This window comes from Peromyscus leucopus, chromosome 1 (assembly GCF_004664715.2).
Source record: "Peromyscus leucopus breed LL Stock chromosome 1, UCI_PerLeu_2.1, whole genome shotgun sequence".
In the NCBI taxonomy this organism is placed as follows: domain Eukaryota; kingdom Metazoa; phylum Chordata; class Mammalia; order Rodentia; family Cricetidae; genus Peromyscus; species Peromyscus leucopus.
Genome location: NC_051063.1, coordinates 103,594,173 through 103,615,728, shown reverse-complemented (window position 1 = coordinate 103,615,728; position 21,556 = coordinate 103,594,173). Strand labels below are relative to the sequence as shown.

The window sequence follows — 21,556 nt, the reverse complement described above, 5'->3', positions numbered from 1 at the left end:
TATAGATGATAATTCAAAGGCTATTTAAAAACCTAAGTTGATTTGCTAGGGTGGAGGAAGATCAAAACAATAATGAAATCAGTATTAATACTAACTTTAATAACTACTGACTTTAGTCATTAAGAGCTGAAGCATTTTGTGAATAAAAATGATGTTTAGTGCAATCTTGAATGACTCTGAACACACAACTCCTTCCCATGTTCTTTGGGTAGAATGTGTGTGAAAGGTGACCCTTTGATGATAAACCTGTAGAGTCTCTCCTTCACCTGCTCAAAGGTTCCTAAATTGTTCCAGCTAATAGGATGCTGTGACCTCTTTGCCCTTCATTCACTCTAGCAGAGAATGTCTTGTAAGTCTGCAACTTGTTTTGCTGGCTAAGGGCACACTTTGACACTTGTTGAGTACAAGGTACATGGCATTGAGTTTGTGTCTTTCTACTTTCTCATTTCTTCAAAAGCCATGTCAGGTTGCTTAGACTTCTAAGGATAGCCTTGCCAGCCTGTACTGTGCTATCTCCCGAATTCCAATACAAGTCTTGGAATTGTAAATCTTCCATATTCCAAACCCATTTTACTTCTTTAGCTCTACCTTCTGTACTCTTGTTTCACTTCAGATGACTAAATTATGTCATTGAGGACACTGGGGTATATTTTCTTTACTTGGGATGCTCTCTTTCTATCTCAATTCATGCAACACTTGAATCTTTGCTCAAGACACTATAAATAAATAAATAAAGCCAAGTTTTATTTCCCTTACTATTTATTTGCAGTATTCATCCTCGCTTCAGTCTATAATTTGTATTAACACTTTGTAACTACCTTAGATATTTTTCCATATTTTGTATTTTCTGTGATACCTAACATAATATAAGCCGCATAATGACATAGCTTGAAGCAGTGAGAAAGTTTCGAAGATATAGACAGGAAGAGCTTATGATAGATGCTTAGGAGGGAAAGCATCAGTAACAGGCTTGGAAAGAACCAAACATGATGCCATGTACCTTGTATTCTCTGCTGCAAGTGTTAGGGTGTATCTACAGCCAGCAAAACAAGACATTACAGGTTACGAATCTCTGAATTACTGAGGACCAGCTCCAGGCCTTGAGAATTTTTCATATTTTAGAACATTTTTATGGTTGAGCATCCCTAATCTAGAAATGTAAATTTTTTAAAAATACACAACTTTTTGAGAATCGTAGAGCAGAATAGCTTCAGATTTCAATGTTTTTGAGGTTTTGTGTTGATCAGACTTTCTTTTCGCTATGATAAAAATACTAGATACAAAAAACTTCAAAGGGGAAAAAAGATATATTTTGGATCATGGTTTCAAAGCTGTCATTCCATCTCTATGGAGAGGACATGATGAAGCACAGCAATTCACAGCGTAGGGACCAGGAAGCAGAGAAAGTGGAAGAGACCTAGAATCAGGTAGAACCTGCCAAAGACTGTTTTCCGGCCTATTTCCTTCAGCTAGGCCCTTCCTCCCAAACTTCTCTCCAGCTCCTAAAGTCGTGTCATTTGCTAGAGACCAAACATTCAACACACAAGACTGTAGAAGACATTTCATATTCAAACCATAACATTTGCACTATAGATACTACTTGGATTAGGGATGCAGAACTGTACTAAGCACACTGAGGCATCATTTTCTCCAGAAAAATAATCTTAAACATCCATGTTTGTCTAGAGGCCTCTCTTCTGTCACCCTGTGTAATTAAATTTATCTTGTTTTAGGCTTATTTTTAGTGTTTGGTTAATTTCTCACAGTTATGTATTGAAACACACATACAAACCCAATCTCAAACCTTAACATAGTTCTTAACACAGAACAAGTTCTCAAGAAATATTTCATTGAACTATTGAATATAATTATTTTATCATTAAGAGTCACAGCCCCTCCTTTTCATAGTACAACAGATTACATAGATAAGGCAGACATGAAGAAATCTAGCTGTCATATGTGAGTATATTTATCTAAAATTGTTCCTGTCAGAAGCTGCTATGGAGCTGAAAAGGATCAGACCATATTTGGTACCACCACTAGTAGTCTGGGAAGAAAGCAAAGAAAATATGTAAAAGAAGCAGACTATTTCCTTTCCATTAGTGTCTCACATGTCTTAAGAAATTTGTTTTAATTCTGCCATAATATGTCACTGTAAAGAACATTCAGATTACCAACATCTGTAATACTGCTTTATGAACATAGCTTTATATTCTTCATGCTAAGTAATTTCTGATATTTCAGTACCTTAGTGTCAAAAATACATACAAAGTGCAGCATTTGGATAATACAGCCAAAAAATAAATATGAGAATTTTCTGATCAAATTAAAATGTCAAGAATTCTTCTGTTTGTATCAGTTCTATGTGTTAGGTTTATCTAGTTTAGACAGCTGCAGATCTGAACTGCTGCCTAGAAGTAGTTCTCTATCAGGCCTCTGTAATGTATGCTTCCAAATATGCAGCAATGGCCAGGTCTTCACTTGCTTGGGGTGAGCAGGAGCACTGCTAAGAAAGAGCTCCTCTTGGCTACTGAGGCGGTTTGCTTGTTAAGCAGAAATCTGGTATTTAAATGTTCAGTTTTTAACAAAAAGGTTTTGAGACTTGAAAAGAAGCATGAATGGGTGGCCCATACACAGGAGGAAAGGAGTCAATAAAGAATGTTAGGCCAGTGAGATGGCTCAGTGGGCAAGGGCCTTGCAGCCAACGTTGATGACCTCAGAACCCACATGATGAGAAAAACAAATGCTGCAAGTTGATTATTGACCTTCATATGTACATTATAGTATGTGCACCCACAATGATAGATAGATAGATAGACAGACAAATAAATAAATAAATAAGAGAATATTTTTAAGTTAAAAAAAAAAAAAGGTTGCCAGGCAGTGGTGACAAACACCTTTAATCCCAGCACTCGGGAGGCAGAGGCTGGTAGATCTTTGTAAGTTTGAAACTAGCCTAGTTTACAGGGTGAGTTTCAGAACAGGCTCCACAGCTACACAGAGAAACCCTGTCCTGAAAAACAAAAAAGAAAAAGCCTGGCAGTGGTGGTACATGCCTTTATTCCAGTACTGGGGAGGCAGAGGTAGCTGGATCTTTGTGAGTTCAAGGCCAACCTGTCTACGAGTAAGTCCCATGACAGATAGGACTACATAGAGAAACTGTCTCAGGAAAAAAAGGGGGGAGGAATTTAAGTCCAAGTCTAGCCTCAGTTGCATACCATGTTCAAGACCAGCCTTGATTACATGAAACTTGTTTCAAAAATCAAAAAGAAGTCAGTGCATAAAATAATAATTTTAAAACACTGTGATGTTTTATAACATAGAGATATTTTTGCACAGCAGTAATTGCTTGCCAGAGTGGGGAGAAAAATGGAGCGATACAGGAGCAACGCTGCTGTATATTTTGTGCTTTATTAATCTAAACCATATTGTTTTGAAATAAAATGCTACTTTTAACCTTCAGACTCATGCTACAAACATCATTCCTAAAAAACATTGTGAAAGAAACAATGTAATTAAAATGATGCATAAAAATACCTCTTGCTGCCGGGCGATGGTGGCGGCGCACGCCTTTAATCCCAGCACTTGGGAGGCAGAGGCAGGCGGATCTCTGTGAGTTTGAGGCCAGCCTGGGCTACCAAATGAGTCCCAGGAAAGGCGCAAAGCTACACAGAGAAACCCTGTCTCGAAAAACCAAAAAAAAAAAAAAAAAAAAAAAACACCCTCTTGCTTTTTTGGTTTTTCAAGACAGGTTTTCTGTGTACCCCTGGCTGTCCTAGAACTCAATATGTAGACCAGGCTGGCCTCAAACTCACAGAGATCCACCTCTCGAGTGCTGGTAAAAATATCTTTTAACAGACTCCATGAGAAGCTATTTTTTTTTCTTTCTTTCTTCTTCTTTTTTTTTTTTTTTTTTTTTTTTTTTTTTTTTTTAGTTTTTTGATATAGGCTTTCTCTGTGTAGCTTTGCGCCTTTTCTGGAACTTACTCTGTAGCCCAAGTGGGCCTCTGCTCCTAAGTGCTGGGATTAATGGCACACGCCGCCACCGCCACCCAGCTTATTATTTCATTTTATATTGGAATGATATTGCTAGGAAGTGGTGGAAATGGGATTTGAATGCAAGTGTATGTGTGTGGTTGGAGACTTGCTCTTGGCTCATACTGCAGTAGCTCTGCAACTTAAGTCTTCCAGAAGTGTAGCACACTCACAAGCACATGGCCATAGTAATTTGCAAACCTCTCTCAGACTGACTTCTCTTCATACCAGTACTTGATTGGATGCCACAAACTTTAGAAAAGCAGAAAGACTTTCCTATGCTATGCTTTGTAATTCAGACAAAAGTATTTTGTTTACTTCCTTTTTACAGAACCTAAAGTAACTCAGAGCTTTTAAGTAAAATGACCAAGTATAAAACTAGATAAGCTGTTTCTTTTTTTTTTCTAATATTTATTTATTATGTATACAACATTCTGCCTCCATGTATGCCTGCACGCCAGAGGAGGGCACCAGATCGCATTATAGATGATTGTGAGTAAGGATGTGGTTGCTGAGAATTGAACTCAGGACCTCTGGAAGAGCAGCCAGTACTCTTAACCTCTGAGCCATCTAGCCCCTAGATAAGGTGTTTCTAATTTTACTTCTTTTTTTTTTGTTTATTTATTTTTTATTTTTGGTTTTTTGAGACAGGGTTTCTCTGTGTAGCTTTGGTACCTGTCCTGGATCTTGCTCTGTAGACCAGGCTGGCCTTGAACTCACAGAGATACGCCTGGTTCTGCCTCCTGAGTGCTGGGACTAAAGGCGTGCATCACCACTGCCCGGCCTTTACTTCATATTGATTGACAAATTGAGTCATGGGTTAAGATATTAACAATTAAGAAATGCAACCTAGGACTTGCCTTGGTTCCTTTAGATTTATAAAAACCTATTTTTTTTTTTCTTTACTGGTACAATTTGGGACTTCTAAAAAAGATAAAAGCAAGTTGGCGATCAGTATCTTCTTCCATAATCAGCAGAGGACTTAAGGATTTCATGATTTAGCTTTAAGACAGCTCACATTTATCATCGTGATATTTGTTTCCTTGACTTTCACCCAGCACTATTTTAGAAATGCCCCCTGCTCTCAGAAAGAGGAGAGTTTGTTTTTCTAACTGTGTGGAGGAAGATCTCAGCATAATGCTGAGTATAGAATCTGACCTTCCTGAATCTAAATAAGGAGGCCACTGTTTAAAGTTCTCTCTTGAGGGGAAATTACATCAAATGCTTAGAAAAATGACATGGTATTTTTCTCCTAATTCCTAGCTCATCATGATTTTCCACTTTGAGCAGTTCCAGGAAATTTATGCTTTTCCTGTAAAGTAGATATTGAGTAGAGGACCCTAGAATTCCAAGTTTCTAAAGTTGCCTTTAGGATGCCCCCTTTTTTCCATTTTATTTTGAATACTTGTCCTTATGAACTTGGAATCCCAACTCATGATTTTAGAGATCGTGAAGATAGGCTGAGTAAAGAAGCCAGGAAGAATATGTAGAAAAACATTTCCGTTTATTCTGTAGCTAGCTGCAAAGAAACAGCTGCGTGAAGGCATTCAAATTCAGTTTGTTGTTTTAATGCTGTTGAACCAACCATTTAAATGTGCTGATTAAAGGCCTTATGGTTCCTCAGTTTGGATATTTCAGAATTCTTTTCTTCAATACTTGTATTAAGGGCTGAAGAGTTGGTCCAACAGTTAATAGCACTTGTTGAACTTGCAGAGGACCTGGGATCAAGTCCCATCACCCACATGGTGACTTACAACTGTCTGTAATTTTAGTCCCAGGAGTTCTGTCACCCTCTTCTGATCTCTACGGGCGCTGGGCATGCACATGGTACATATGCATACATACAGCCAAAACACTCATATGTATAAAATAATTTTAAAAGCTTTGAAAATTTTTGTATTAAATAATAGGTTTTTTGTTTTTTGGGTTTTGTTTTTTTTGTTTTTTTTGTTTTTTTTGTTTTTTTTGTTTTGTTTTTGTTTTTTGTTTTTCGAGACAGGGTTTCTCTGTGTAGCTTTGCGCCTCTCCTGGAACTCACTTGGCAGCCCAGGCTGGCCTCGAACTTACAGAGATCCTCCTGGCTCTGCCTCCCGAGTGCTGGAATTAAAGGCATGCGCCACCACCGCCCGGCAATAATAGGTTTTTTATAATGAAATAATAGATTTCTCTGCAGACTCAGTAAGCCAGATCAATCCACATTGAAAAAGCAAAAGAACAGATTTATTCGAGCAAAGCAACTCCTGGGTGAGCCCTCCTGTTCCAGAGATTGGGCAGGAGCTTATATACCCTGTAGGTGAGGAGTGATGATGTGTCTGCCACAAGCTGGGTTTGTGCCCGAGTATGGTCAAAAGCTGACCACTTTAGGAAGGGTCTTGGGCTGCTAGCAACTTCAGGGGAGAAGCTGCCACAGCTGCCAAGCATGTGGAACAGGGCTTTGGGGTGCCTTTTCTTTGTTGGAGATTAGCTAGAGGGTGGGGTTCGGAGGCAGTGAAATGGGGCTTTCTGGGTCAGGCAGGAGAGATTCTTCTATCATTTGTCACTTAAATAGTTTTTACTTTAAGGGGATGGAGTGATGACAGAGTGGTTAAGGGTATATACTGCTGGTACAGAGGGCACAAGTTCAATTCTCAGCACCTGCTTAAGGCTGCTTACAATTGTCTTGCTCCAAGGGAAGAATTTGATAACTCTAGTCTCCATGAGCACTCATAAATACAAATAATTAAAAATAAATCTTAAAAATAGTTCTTACTTTAAATTTATAAGAAACATACACATCATTTGAATTCACTTGATTGAGTTTAAAATAAAAATTATTCACGATAAGGAACAGAGGAAGCCCCCAGTTGTGTGAAATCTTGAGTGAATGTGTATTGTTGACATGGGCACAGCTATGCCAAGGACTCCAAGGCCTTGGACCCATGGGGAATTAGCAAAGCTAATATTACCATATGGGCCAAGCTAAAGAGAGATGGCGAAGTTTTCCTCAGGAGTCTTGAGTGCAAGTGACTAGTGTGTGTGAAAACCAGTAACAAGCTTCCTCCTCCCAAATGTTTACAGCCTCAGACTGCTGCCTGCATAGACCTCTTACCAAGACTAGCTAACCCTTCCCTCCATCCTGTCCCTAATAAACACACTGAGGTTCTGAGTTGCCCATAGTAGCAAGTAGTGGTACCCCACCTGACCCAGCTTTTCTATGTGTATCTGTGTGTCTGTCTTTTCCTCATTCCCTCACTATCCCTAGTCACGGTTCCAGGACTCAAGGCACAAGGGTCTCAGCAATCTGCTATAAGGCTTTTGATCTGTTTAGTTGAAAAGAAACAAAAATATAGGAAGGCAAAGTACTTTATACAATCAATTATCTATGGAAATCAAGGTTTTTCTTATAATGTAATTAAAAGACAGAGTTTGGAATGTGACTGATATGAACAGTTATTATTTCGTAATGATAGAAGGAAAAAGGAAGGCTAAGTTTTATATGTTTTATTTGGCACACACACACACACACTTTTTTTAAGTTTGGAACTACTTTATTATATGATGTGTAAACTCTATTGCTTCTCTTTTGCTAATGTTTATACCATCAAGCTTTTAGGTCATGAGGATCAATGTGGATTCATCCATATTTTTAAACCTGTAGATTCTGATCCAATACATTGTTTGTCAAACATATAATTTGCTAAATGCCAGTATGTCAGGCTCCATACTTGACACTCAAGATTCAGTGCTAAACAGGCTGACCTGGCCCCTCCTGTTCAAGAATCAAAGGAAAGACAGACAAGTGTCATAAACACAAGGTTATACCATGAGACAAAATGATAAGAAACATCTAGAGTTCATGGCGATCAAGAAAAGTTCTTACAGATGAATAATGAATAAAAGAAGTGGTCCAAAGGCACGTGTGACAACTCAGAGGCAAAAGAGTAGTACTGGTAGAGCCAAAAGACACACAGTTTAGGGAAACTGTGGCCGCAAAGGGAAATGGGGAATGGGTGAGCAAAAACGGGCAGACGTTAGCCAAGTCTAAATCATGCAGTCGATGGTAAAGTTTAAAACAAACAAAACTTTCTCCTGAAGGTAATGCATAGCTAATGAACAGTGTTGAACAGTCATATAAAGTGTGCAGTTCAGAAATATCCTCCCAGCTACAGTGTGAAATGGATTGGCAGGGCCAGGCGTGGTAACATACCTTTAATTCAAGTTCTCCAGAAACAGAGTCAGGCAGATCTCTGAGTTTGGGGCCAGCCTTAGTCTTCATAGTGAGTTTCAGGCCAGCCACGGCTACAAAATAAGATCATGCAAAGAAAGAAAAAGAAAAAAGAAAGAAAAGGATTGACAGAAACAGCTGGATATAGGAAATTGTTGGCTAAAGCCAGATAAGAAATAACAAAAGGACTTTGAAGGCTAGCAATGTAGTTTTGTGTTAAAGTGTGTTTGCATGCATGAAGTGCAAAGGTTTGATCCCTAGCACTGCTACAATTAATTAACTTTTAAAGGCTTTGGTTTCTTTTCTTTCCTGCTTCCTAGTAATCGTACTCAGGTATCTAGCATAGTGCCTAAGTACAGTTGACACTCAGTAGCAAGATCATTCAGACTACATGGGAATTTAGTTGGCTTTAAAATGCATGCCTTGTTCATGACACCTGTATTATTGTGTGTTGTATATAAGTAAAATGTTTTGAGTGGTTTCTTGCAAACAAGATTATTATTTCTAAGTTAAAAACTTCATATTGGAAGATATATATCTTTTTTTAGAACAAGTTCATGAAAATTATGATTGAAGGTAGAATTTTTTATTCCCCAACTCAACACACCATAGTGTCTGATAATGTTCATAACTACATGAAGATAATATATTTAAGGCATTTGCAGTGCTGGGGTTTATAGTACTCAACGGTGCCATCTAGTGGTGAAAGATGGACAATTTGGCATTATTGTTTTTAAATAAAGTTTTATTTTTCCAAATGTACAGTTGATTGAACCTGTTCATGCATCATCACCAGAAGCTGGGCCATCTACACCCATTGTGTTTCTGGTATAAATTACTTGGGCTCTGCTTTGAAGCCAGCTTGCTAAGTCCTTTACTAAGTAGCTCTTGAAGGGCTGCCCTGGCTAAGGAACCACGAATCTTCAGTCCCTAGGAGACCATAACTGGAGTAATTAGCTTATAGTTGGGAACTTCCTTACAAAGTTTGACCTATGTAGCTTTGTCAAACAGGACTAGATTGTTGAGCTTGTCCCAAACTTTACCTTTGGATCACTTCTTTTTGGCCTTGCCACTAGACTTACCTACTGGATCTTTGTCTTTTTTGGCCAACTTTCTGGCATCTTTCTGGTCATCCTTGGGTGACATGATGAAGCTCGGAAAGTGGCAACAACCACTCACAATTCAGCATTACTACTCAATGCTTTGGGAATGGGTTTGGTGAGGTTGTTGTTGTTGTTGTTTTGTCAATTTTATATTAAAAGCTTGATGTAGCCGAGCACAAAACACAGAAGGAACTAACTATAAAACTTCTATAGACAATTCTTATAAATAACACTAACATATAAGGAATAAAAGAAAAACCAGCAATGTTAATGATATCAAAATTTAGCCCTGACTGCCCTGGAACCCACTCTGTAGACCAGGCTGGCCTTGAACTCAGATATCTGCCTGCCTCTACCTGAGATTAAAGGTACTTGCCACCACTGACTGTCTTAAAAATGTATCTTTCAAAAAGATGCTTGAAAAAGTAAAAAGGCAGCCCACAAAATGAGGGGACATATTTTCAAATTATGTATCTTTCAAAACTCTAGTATCTACAATATATAAAGAATTCTTGCAACTTGAAATTAGAAAGATACCTCAACTAAAAATGATGAGTCAGAGGCTGGAGAGATAGCTCAGTTGGTAGAGAACTTGGCCAGCAGTCACAAAGCTCTGGGTTCAGTGCCCATTACTGCATAATCCCCAGTGGAAGCAGAAGGGTCAGAAGCTGAGGTTGGGCCACTGAGATGGTTCAGTAGGTAGAGGCACTTGTATGCAGGCCTGACAACCTGGAGTTGATCCCCAGATCCCAGAAAACCAGCAGGAAAAAATCAGAATTGTCTTCTTTTGACTGTCTCACATAAACCATGGCACATGGTGTGTCTTCTCTCTAGATAAATAAATAAGTAAATAAATGGCTTTTTTTTTTAAGTTCAATGTCATTTGTTCAAGTGTTCAAGTGGTACTACAGGAGACCTTGTCTCAAAAAAAAAGGTCAAAGGTTTGAGTAAAACATATAAGGATGCTCAGCATCATTGGTAATAGAGAAATGAAACCTTTAGTCATGGTGACTTTACCATCTCATCACTAGAATGGCTGTCATAATTTAAAACAGAGAGCAAGGGGGCTGGAGAGATAGCTTAGAGGTTAAGAGCACTGACTGTTCTTTCAGAGAACCTGGGTTCAGTTCCTAGCCCCTACATGGTGGCTTACAACCATCTGTAACTACAGTCTAAGGCAATCTAACATTCTCTTCTGACTGCCATGAACACTGCACAGGTATGATGTTCAGACATACATTCAGGCAAACACTCATGCATGTAAACTAATAAATAAAATCTCAACAGCAACACCATTAAAAAATACAAAGCAGAATACACACATGAAAAAATAGGTCATGGCAAGGATATAGAGAAATTAGAATCTTCATGTATTGCTAGTTGATAAGGTACAGCACTGTGGAAAACAAAGTTGCCAGATGGCCAAAGACAATTCTACTCCCATGTGTATCCTCAGAGAACTAGAAGCAGATACCAAAGTTGAAATCAAGGTAAAAGTGAAACTCCAAAACAAAAGTTATTTGGAAATAATATAAAAATAATATTGAAATCTAGAACACTTGCACACATGCTAAACTGACCTCTAGAATATATTGGAAGCAAGGGAAAGGTTGGCGGGTTTTGTTGGCAAAGAAGTGTACTCAAGCCATTATTAAGAAAGTTCACGGGCACTGTTTGAGAGAGCTGATGAGCTCTGACTGGAGAGAGCAGCAGTCACTATACACAGAGCTAGCTGTATGCCAGTTCTATTAGCTGATGAGAAGAAAAATACAGACTTCAAAGATAGGCTGCTGTTTTCATGGGTTGGAATGATAGGAAAGTTCCTGGAACGGTTGTCAAGATCTGAGTGTTTTTCTCTTCGGCTTCTGTTTTAGATGTGTCTGTGACAGGAATGTTTTCTATGTAGATAATCGAACAAAAACATGCATAAATGTTCATGACATTTTATATTTTCTCTCAGATTGCTCTGTAGCAGATATATAAAAAAAAACTCTAATTCTACCAATAATGGATGAGAAAAATGGAGGAGATTAATATTGATTATGTATCATTTCCAGGCTCTGTGCTTTCTTTTGATTATTCCATGTAAAATTCCTACACCTCATTGTCATTAAGTGTCCACAGAGGCAGATAAGCAAAGATCAGAACCTAGGTGTTTTTGTTTCCAAAATGTTCTATTTTTTCATAAGCTTTAGCAATATTAGAATTTCCCTTTGTTGGTTGGTATTCATTAAAGATTCAGCACTTCCCTAGTAACTGCTCACTGTTCTTAGGTAATTGTCTGTGTCTTTTGTCAGTTTATTAATATATTTTTAAATTGAACATCCCTAATTTTCTTACAGACAAAAGAATTATGTGCCAAAGCTCTATCATAATTTTTGGCTTCTATGTATTCCTCTTTTAGGCTCTTGATGGAAATGTGTATGACCACCTCAAGGATTATTTAATAGCTTTCAGCCGGACCGAGCTAGAAACTTGCCAAGCTATACAGAACACATTCCAGTTTTTACTAGAAAACTCCAGCAAGGTAATGTGTCTTTAATGCATGGATGGTATTGCCGTTTTAGAATCTAAAGTTTTTCATACTTTGAAAATGAAGATACCACTTATTAGAAGAAGGTTTTAAAGGATGTATTTCTGAAAAAAAAGTCTCCTTAACCAAGTGGGAGAACGTTCTTGATGAGTGGAGAAACTGTTGTCACAGCCATGAATGAAAGGGGAGGTGATGTAGCAGGCTGGCTCAGACATCAGCCCCCTGCAATATGCTGCTATACACATTCCCTTTGAGAAGAATCAGTGAAGAATCTGATCTGTTCAAATCCATTGACTCAGTCATTTGAGAGAACAAGGTTATGTATCAGTGCAGAGAGTCAGAAAGATATACACAGGGAATGTAGCATTGATAAGTGGTTTAAAAATAAAATTCTGTAGTGCCTTGGAGTTTGTTTTTAACAAATTAAACTCACTTTTTTAAAAGATGTATTTATTTGTGTATATGAGTGCTCTTTTTTCCTGTAGGTCTGCATGACAGAAGAGGACATCAGATTCCATTATAGATGGTTCTGAACTATACCATGTGGTTGCTGGGAATTGAACTCAGGACCTTGGGAAGAGCTACCAGTGCTCTTAACCACTGGAGCCACCTCTCCTAGCCCTGAACTCACTTTCTTTTTTTTTTTTTTTTTTTCTCTTTTTGGGGTGGTGGGGAGGTGTTCAAGGCAGGGTTTCTCTGTGTAGCCCTGGCTGTCCTGGAACTCACTCTGTAGACCAGGCTGGCCTCGAACTCACAGATCTGCCTGCCTCTGCCTCCTGAGTGCTAGGCTTAAAGGTGTGCACCACCAGGCCAGCTCTAACTCACTTTCTATATGCTATCATTCTTTGATAATCTTTTCATTTAAAATATTGATCTGTTAATTTTGCCTACATGCCATGCTGAATATACATACTGAATTATACACACTGAAAGAAAATAAATATTGTTTTTCCTCAGAATTGGATAACTTACGTTTCTTTTTAGCAATAGTGAATCTCCTTTAGAAGATACAATGTTCCTGTAAATGTTACTTTCTTTCTGGAAAATGCATTATGATTATTTCCTGACTATGCATTTTAAAGTGTATACATTCTGCTACCTAGATCTACACCTTTAAAAGATCTAGCTCAATTCTTTTATTTTTTTATTTATTATTATTTATTTATTTATTTATTTTCAAGGAGAACAGGAACTGGCTAATGTATTTAGAAACTGTTTAGGAATCACAAGATGGAATGAGAAGGGTATACAGATTCTTTGTTTGGGTTTTTTGTTTGTTTGTTTGTTTGTTTGTTTCGAGACAGGGTTTCTCTGTGTAGCTTTGTGACTTTCCTGGAACTCACTTGGTAGCCCAGGCTGGCCTCGAACTCACAGAGATCCGCCTGGCTCTGCCTCCCGAGTGCTGGGATTAAAGGCAGGCACACAGATTCTTTATCCTAAACACCTCCTAATGCAAATATTCTTGTTTCAGTGTACTTGAACTCCTGATTCTATGTTTTAATTTAAAAAAAAAAATTTTTTTTAAACATTAAAATGGGGCTGGAGAGAAGGCTCAGCAGTTAAGGGCACTTGCTCTTGCAAAAGATCTAGGTTTAGATCCCAGCACCCATATGGTGGCTCCCTCCAGGTCCAAGGAATCTAACACCACCTTTTGACCTCCATGGGCATCAGGCATGTACCATGTTGCACATAATACATACATACAGGCAAAACACTCATCCACATAAAGTCATGTAAATTAATCTTCTTTAAAAACTTAAGGAAAAGCATTTACGATGCTAAGTTGATATCAAATATAAACATTACTAGTATGATACTTTTAACATCTTGTCCTATGTCTATCCCTACCCTGAACCCAATAAAAGATGTAAAAATATTGATGCGTAGAAAGAAGGATGGAAAAAGTAAAATAGTAATTGTAGAGTTGTAGTAATAAGCATACAGGTGTTCATTGTGAAAAACTTTTTAGACTATTTATTGATTAATGCATTTATTTTTGAGACAGGGTCTCACTGTGTAACCCTGACTGGCCTAGGACTTGCTGTGTAGACCAGGCTGTCCTTGAACTCACAGAGATCCACCTGCTTCTGCTTCTGAAGTGCTGGGATTAAATGTGTGTCCCACCCCACCTGGCCAATTCTTTTTATTTTAATGTATATGTTTGAAATCATACGGGAATATTGGAGGAAAATATCTATAGAAGCTTGTTGGTTTTGTTGCTTCTACATAGCAATGGTTTTTGACTGCTGAAAAAATTGTTTAGTAGTCAATTCAGGATTTCTGAATTTTCTTTCTCATTTTTGATTTCGTTTGTTTTTCAGTATGTTTTAGCAGCTCTCATTTTCTTATATAGTTGTCCATTTATCAGATCTGGTAGCACATGTCTTTTAAGAGCTTGTCTGTCTTTGTGGCCATCTCCCTTGTTATTTGTTTGCACTTCATTTATTTTTTGTGATACCAATCAGTTTTGTTAATTTTCCCAGAAATGTTTTGTTCTGTTTTTCAGTGTTCGATTTCATCAATTACTACCTTTCTCCAAAGTATTTCTTTCTATATTCCTTACTTTGTGTTCTTGCTATTTCTTGAAAAGCTTGTTTTTCTTGTTTTTAATTACCTAAACTCTCCCTCTCCCCCTCCCCTCTCCCCCTCCCCTCCCCTCCCCCTCCCTCCCCCTCCCCTCTCCCTCCCTCCCCCTCTCCCTCTCCCTCTCCCTCTCCCTCCCCCTCTCCCTCTCTCTCTCCCTCTTCCACACTCTGTAATATGAAGGGGTGAAGGGCTTTTATTCTTCTTTCAACTCCATACGTTATTTAGAAGTGACTTTTGCATTTAGTGGGAATGTGGCAGGATGATATTTTTCACTTCCAACCAACTAGAGATTATAATCTATTTTTATTCTAATTTTGTTAGAATAAAATTATTTGTCATAATTTTTTGAAACTTCTCTTTCAAAGGAAATGTTAAGTTAGATACACTATTTTTAGTTTATAAAACATGTAGCCATGAAAACCAGCTAATACTATACATGTATTTGATTTTCTAGGCCTTCTTAGTGTCTCTTAAATTGTTTGTTTTATGGAAAGAAAGATAGGTTGAGCCTGAGAGTGTGTTTCTCTCTGTCTGTCTCTGCGCTCGCGCTCTCTCTCTCTCTCTCTCTCTCTCTCTCTCTCTCTCTCTCTCTCTCTCTCACACACACACACACACACACACACACACACACACACACAAATACACACACAGTACTTCCATTACTGTAGTGTTATTCTACTATAATTTATTATCTCTTTATCTTATTATTTTTATTGAAAATATATTAAAAATTTATGAAATTCTTTGGAGACAAAGAGGTAAACTTTTATTTTCTGTCTTCACTCATATGAGTCTCTCTCTCCCTGGGGGTGAGGTATAAATGAGATGCTTTTATGTCAAGACTGAAAATGGTAGGAATGAAAATTCGATATGAATGATGTAGCTTGGAGATGTGCCCTGTTGTTGCAAGCGAAAAGTATTTACACCTACAAGTTTTATACCATGTGCTCTTCTGTTATAAAGAGTTCGTTATGCTGCTCTGGTTATGGTTCAGAAAGCAACCCAGAGATTTCCAACCAAATGGAAAGTTTGAAAATCTAGACTTTTTTATTCTACACTGTTACTACTTTGTTAGGGTAAAAATCTGTTTTTCCTGCTTGCTTACAACATAACATAGTCCCAAAGATGTTGTAAGGGTAATTCATGCAGACACTACATACTATAAATGTTAAAGTGTTCTCTATAGCTTTCATCCTGTAAATGGAAACAGCTGGTCCTAGGAGCTTCTATTAAATTTTAATTATTTATGAAGCTTGCTCTTCTCCTTAATATTTAATGAAATGCTTTGTATATGTAACTGAAGCAGATGTTGCCATAGATATTTTCTCTAAGATAGTAGCTCTAAAAGCAACTCTATTGTCCGGTATAGTATGTTCCTGTGTGCTTACTTTCTGCCTGCAAAGAATACTTCTACCAATTAGTAATGTAGCTCTTGAACAGTTCATAACTTGAAAATTTTATCCTATTTTTTTTTTGGAAACTGTCCATTGTTATGTAATACCTTAAAAACTCACCAGAAAAGGTGAATTTAGTGAAATAAAGAACAAAATTATGATCATTACAGTAGACATGAAAGCTGGCCATGTTGGCACATCCTTTTTATCCCAGCACATGAGAGGCAGAGCCAAGAAGGATCTCTGTGAGTTTGAGGACAACCTGGTCTACATAGTGAGTTCCAGGACAGCCAGGGATACACATAGAAACCCTGTCTCAAAAAACAAAACAAAAAAAGCATGCCATAAGCCAACAGCTAATACCATTCTCAGTAGTGAAATGCTCAATGTTTCCCAAGATCAAGAACTGCTTTCATGGCCAGGCTTAACTGCTGTACTGCAAGTTCTAACTTAAACAGTTAGGTTAGAAAAAGAAGAATCAAAATTACTGTTGGTTCGAAATGGTATGATTCTCTATGTATCAACAGAACAAATGTAAAAACTACTAAAAAAGTAACCCAGATTTAAAAAAAAAAAAAAAAGCAATTCTGTAAAGTTACTCTAAAAACAAGATAAAGGCATAATAACCAATTGTGTGTCTTATCAATGAATGATCTCAAAATAAAATTAAAAAATCAATTCCAACTACAGTAGTATCCAAAGAATAAAGTACCTGGGAATAAATTTAGCTGAAGACTTATGTACTGAAAATTATAAAATATTGCAAAAGAGGATCTAAATAAATATAAATGATAAATGTTCATAGATTGGAAGGTTTCATATTGCTGCCTTTATAGTACTACCCAAAGATTTAATACAGTCCCTATCAAAACTCTAGTAGCCATTTTTGTTTATAGAAGTGGAAAAGACAATCCTCAAGTTTATATGGAACTGTGAGGAAACCCTAACTAGCTGGAATAATATTAAAAAGGAAAAGCAAAATTGAACTACTCACAGTTCCAGCTTACAAAGCTTACTATAAAGTCACAGAAATCAAGACAGTATGTGTGAACATTAGGAGAGACATAAGTGGCCAGTGAAATAAAGTTTTAGTCTTGAAATAAACCTATACTTATATAGGCACTCTGACTGTTTAGTTGAAAAGGCTATGATCTTCAGAGAAGGCACTGAGGCAAGTGCATAACCATGTGTAAAAGAGCAGAGTTGTACCTCTGCCCAGTTTTTATTGCTCTAATGTACAGCAATTAAAAGTTGAGTAAAGGACAAGCAGTGAGGCCAAGTAGAACTCAGCTTGTGTTCAGTTAAGTACTGCTTACTCCTAGCTTTTCTCAAGGTATATCATGTAGTAGGTTGGTTTTCAGACTTAAGAGACCCATGAACCATATACACATAATGAAAATACAACTTTTTTAAAAACAAGAAAATGAGCTGGGAGAAACCAAAAGGACTATGTGCTTTCAATTCTTTTCCCCTCTCCCCTCTCCCCGCAACCCCAATAAGATTTGTATAGTAGCTGTCTTCTTGTCATCTTAAAATAATGCATGTTATTTATCTGGTCTCCTAATCTGGACTAGTTTCTAAACTAGTACTTTCCAAATTTATATTCTTGAGAAAACCAGACATATAAGAACTTAGTTAAAAGAAAAGTAAGATGTGTAACATTTTTCTTTCTTTTTTACCACATTGTGTTGGAAAATTTCTTACTTGTTTAGAATATAACAAGGGGCTAGAGAGATAACTCAGTGGTTAAGAGCAAGTAGTGATCTTGGACCTGAGTTCCCGGCACCCACTTCAGGCTGCCTGTAACTCCAGCTCTAGGGTATTTGACTCCTTCCAGACTCCATGAGCACCTGCATCCACAGGTACACAAACCCATACACAGACATGTATGTATACACACAATTAAAATAAATTGTTGTTTGTTTCAAAGAAACACCAGGCATGGTGATACATGACTTTAATCCCAGCACTTGGAAGACAGAGGCAGATCAATCTCTCATGAGGTCCAGGTCAGTCTAGTCTACATAGTATATTCCAGGCCAGCCAGAGCTCCATATTAAGACTATGTCAAAAATAATAAGTAAATAAGAAAGTAGCAGAATAAATCTTAAGCTTTAAATATTTTATTTAATTTATTATTCTTTGATGTGGGGTGTGTGTGTGTGTGTGTGTGTGTGTGTGTGTGTGTGTGTGTGTGTTTGTATACATGCACATACGAGCATGTGGAGATATGCTACAGCACGCTTGTAAAGGTCAGAGGACAACTTTGTGGGATTGGTTCTCTCTTTTCTCCTTTACGTGGGTTCTGGCGATTGAGCTCAGGCCATCAGTCTTGTGCAGCAAAGCACTCTTTACCTGATGTGCCATCTGGACAGCCTCTAAACTTGAGACTAAACTTCAGAATATAATTACTGGACATTTTAACCTTACTTAAGACTTACAGGTTCCTGTTTTGTCTTTAGGTGGTACGGGACTATAACCTTCAGCTGTTTCTACAAGAGAATGCTGTGTTTCACAAGCCTCAGCCCTTCCAGTTCCAGCCTTGTGACAGTGATACTGTAAGGGAATTCCACATCTTCATTTCACTCGTTTGTGCTTGAATACGCAGCAGAAGCTGAGTGTGTCTCATTGATTTTAACAACTGTGAGGGCACAGAGAAACCACAACAGTTCTTTCTTAGTACAGCTAGCACATCCAATGTCTTTGAACTGTAGGTTGAGTTAAAGAAGTTACAGAAAATCCGAAAACAATCATAAAATAAAAATTATTCAATGGATTTTTTTCCAGTATAAATTATGTTTTCTGCCCATATTTCATACTATATATCCTTCTTCATACTATTTCCTTCAAACCAACCAGTGGCTAAATTTTAACCAGAATAGAATTAATAAATGGAATGATAAATATGTACATGAAATTATTTTCATTGGCTTTATACAAATTATAGGACTTTGACAATTCCCTTCATAGTTTAAATTATTAAAAGTATTAATGTTAAGCCCCAATGGGAAGGGTTCTTTTTCTTTTTCCTTTTTTTTTTTTTTTTTCTGAGACAGGATTTTTCTGTGTAGTTTTGGTGCCTGTCCTGGATCTCCCTCTGTAGCCCGGGCTGGCCTGGAATTCACAGAGATCCACCTGGCTCTGCCTCCCAAGTGCTGGGATTGAAGGTGTACGCTACCACCACCCGGCGGGAAGTTTTTAAATAGCAGACATTGATCATTTTTTCCAAGTTTATGAGAAAAGTTTACAATTATTTGAAGTTTGGAAAGAGACAAAATATCAATTTGACAATAAAAATACAAAATGTAATGGTATAGAGTGATGATAGTCTGAGCATTTCTAGCACATTCTCCTAAAGTAGGCAAGCTAAAATAGAAGGCAAAGTATATTTGTAAGTCTTTTGATAAAACCAGAATCAGTAGCAGGGGAGCTTATAATATAGTTATGAGTTTAATAGATATATGCTTGATTTTTCTTCACCCTCCACACAAAATAGTCTCAGCTTTATAGCACTAGCTGACCTCAAATTCACAGAAATCTTGCCTCTGCCTCCCAAGTGCTGGAATTACACTTTCAGCCACCATATCCAGTGTTTTGTTTTCTTACATTATAAATAGCCTTGTGTCAGAGGCTATATGGAAGAAATGGAGGAAATCCTTATTCTTCTCTGTATAATAATCTTTATTTGTTATAGTAATACCTCCCTTTTAAATTTAATTTTATTTTTTTATTTTTGGCAGTGTTGGGGATGAAACCTAAGGCCTTGTGAGTGCTAGGCAGGTGCTCTGTTGCTGAGCTACCTCCCCAGCTGTTCCCCCTTTACAAGCACTCAACTTCTACTTAATGACTCAGTGACATTTTCTTAGAGTTTGACTTCTTTGAAGCCTGGCATGAATAAGTGGAACATTAGAAGATACAGGATATAATTCTGTGTGGTAACTCATTCCTATAATTCCAGCAGCAGGGAGGCTGATGTAGGAGAAGGCTAACATGGGCTACAGAATGAGATGTAGCTTTTAAAAAAAAAAAAAAGAAGATGAAGAGTATGAACAAGTTTCTTGAGTTTGATAAGCTTAAAATTCTGACCAATTTGAGATTATTTCTTTGCCCATTTGCCACAGAATAGTAGTGACTCTTACCTCACTTTTCCAAGCTTAACTATAGCCCTAATACCTCTCTTTGTTTCTAGACACTGTGCTAATGTTCTTAGCTGTTATGTCCCTGTTTACCTTAAAATTCTAACTCTCTGCTGTTTTCTGTCCTTGTGCACTCTTTACTGGGCAGAGTTTAAAAGCCGCCCAACTGGTGGATATTGAGCTCTCCCCTGTCAGTGCTCTGAGAATGACCATAGCTGAGGTATATGGGGGTATGGGAAGGGGGGAAGGGTGGAATGTGTGGGCTTGCATGTCGTTGAAGGGCGGGGCCTGATGTTGGCATACAAGTCATATATATGTCTAGGGGGCCTTAAATGAATCAGCCATGGCTATCAGTTTTTACCTTATAAATTAGGAAGGCTTTTTTTTTTTTTTTTTTTTTTTTTTTTTTTTTTTTTACTATTTGTAATCAAGAAAGTGGCTTCATCTTACCTGAATCACCTTTAGTTTCCTCAGTACAGGGGCATTGAACTAATCCTACCTTTATTAAAAGAAAAATGGAGCCTAAAAGTAAAGAAACTTGACCAAAGTCTTACCATGGATGAATGGCACATAACTGTTAGGATGGCAGTATTAATGTTCTTCCTGCTATACATTTTGTCTTCTGAAAAGGAATGGTCAGTGCTTTTGGAACAATTTTTTTGTAACGGAAGAAGATAAATGTGAATTTACAAAAATCATTCCAGATTGTTAACTATAAAATATTTTGTGTGTAATTTTTATGTGTCTTGAGTTTTTTAAAGCCTCCATGCATGTCTGTTCTTTGTGTGTGCCTAGTGCCTGCAGAAGCCCAAAGAGGGTGCTGAATCCCCTGGGTCCAGAGTTACAGATGGCTGTGAGCACTATGCAAGGGCTGGGAATTGAGCTCAGGTCCTCTGTAAGAGCAGCCAGCAGCCTAATTTTAGCTCTTGTATGTAATTTTTTTCTACTCAGAAAAAATAAACACCCAGGGGCTGGAGAGATGGCTCAGCAATTAAGGGCACTGACTGCTTTTCCAGAGGATCTGAGTTCAATTCCCAGCACCCACATGGCAGCTCACAACTGTCTGTAACTCCAGTTCCAGGAAATCCAACATCCCCACAGACATACATGCAGGCAAAACACCAGTGTACATAAAGTAAAAAGTAAATTTATTGCCAGATGGTGGTGGTGGTGCCCACCTTTAATCCTAGCACTAAGGAGGCAGAGGCAGGTGGATCTCTGTGAGTTCAAGGCCATTCTGGTCTACAAAGAGAGTTCCAGGACAGCCAGAGCTACACAGAGAAATTGTCTCAAAAAACCAATACATACATACATACATACATACATAACATACATACAGACCATCTCCAATATTTTTTCTTCTCTATATAGTCTACTCTTCTTCACGAGGATGGGGCCACTATTTAACTGCTTCCTTTTAGAGTTGGTAGCACTAAACCTACCATGGAGTGAAGAGTGTAAGTCAGAGCTGTTAACTCACTCATCTTGTGAGGTGAACTTTGGCCATGCAGGAAGGACTAATTGCCTCTGTCCTCATTCATATTTCTAAAAACATTCTTGTTCTC

At 37.8% G+C, this 21,556-nt stretch overlaps 1 protein-coding gene and 1 pseudogene across 1 annotated transcript in view; one reads left to right on the top strand and one right to left on the bottom strand.

Moving 5' to 3' along the window:
• Positions 1-21,556, top strand: part of Fchsd2 (FCH and double SH3 domains 2) — a 218,493-nt gene that overhangs the window by 157,938 nt on the left and 38,999 nt on the right. Inside the window, 3 exon segments of the mRNA XM_028856701.2 lie at positions 11,747-11,869; positions 18,318-18,413; positions 20,140-20,211. Coding sequence (XP_028712534.1) covers positions 11,747-11,869; positions 18,318-18,413; positions 20,140-20,211 — 291 coding nt within the window.
• Positions 8,313-9,385, bottom strand: LOC114682724 (annotated as a pseudogene).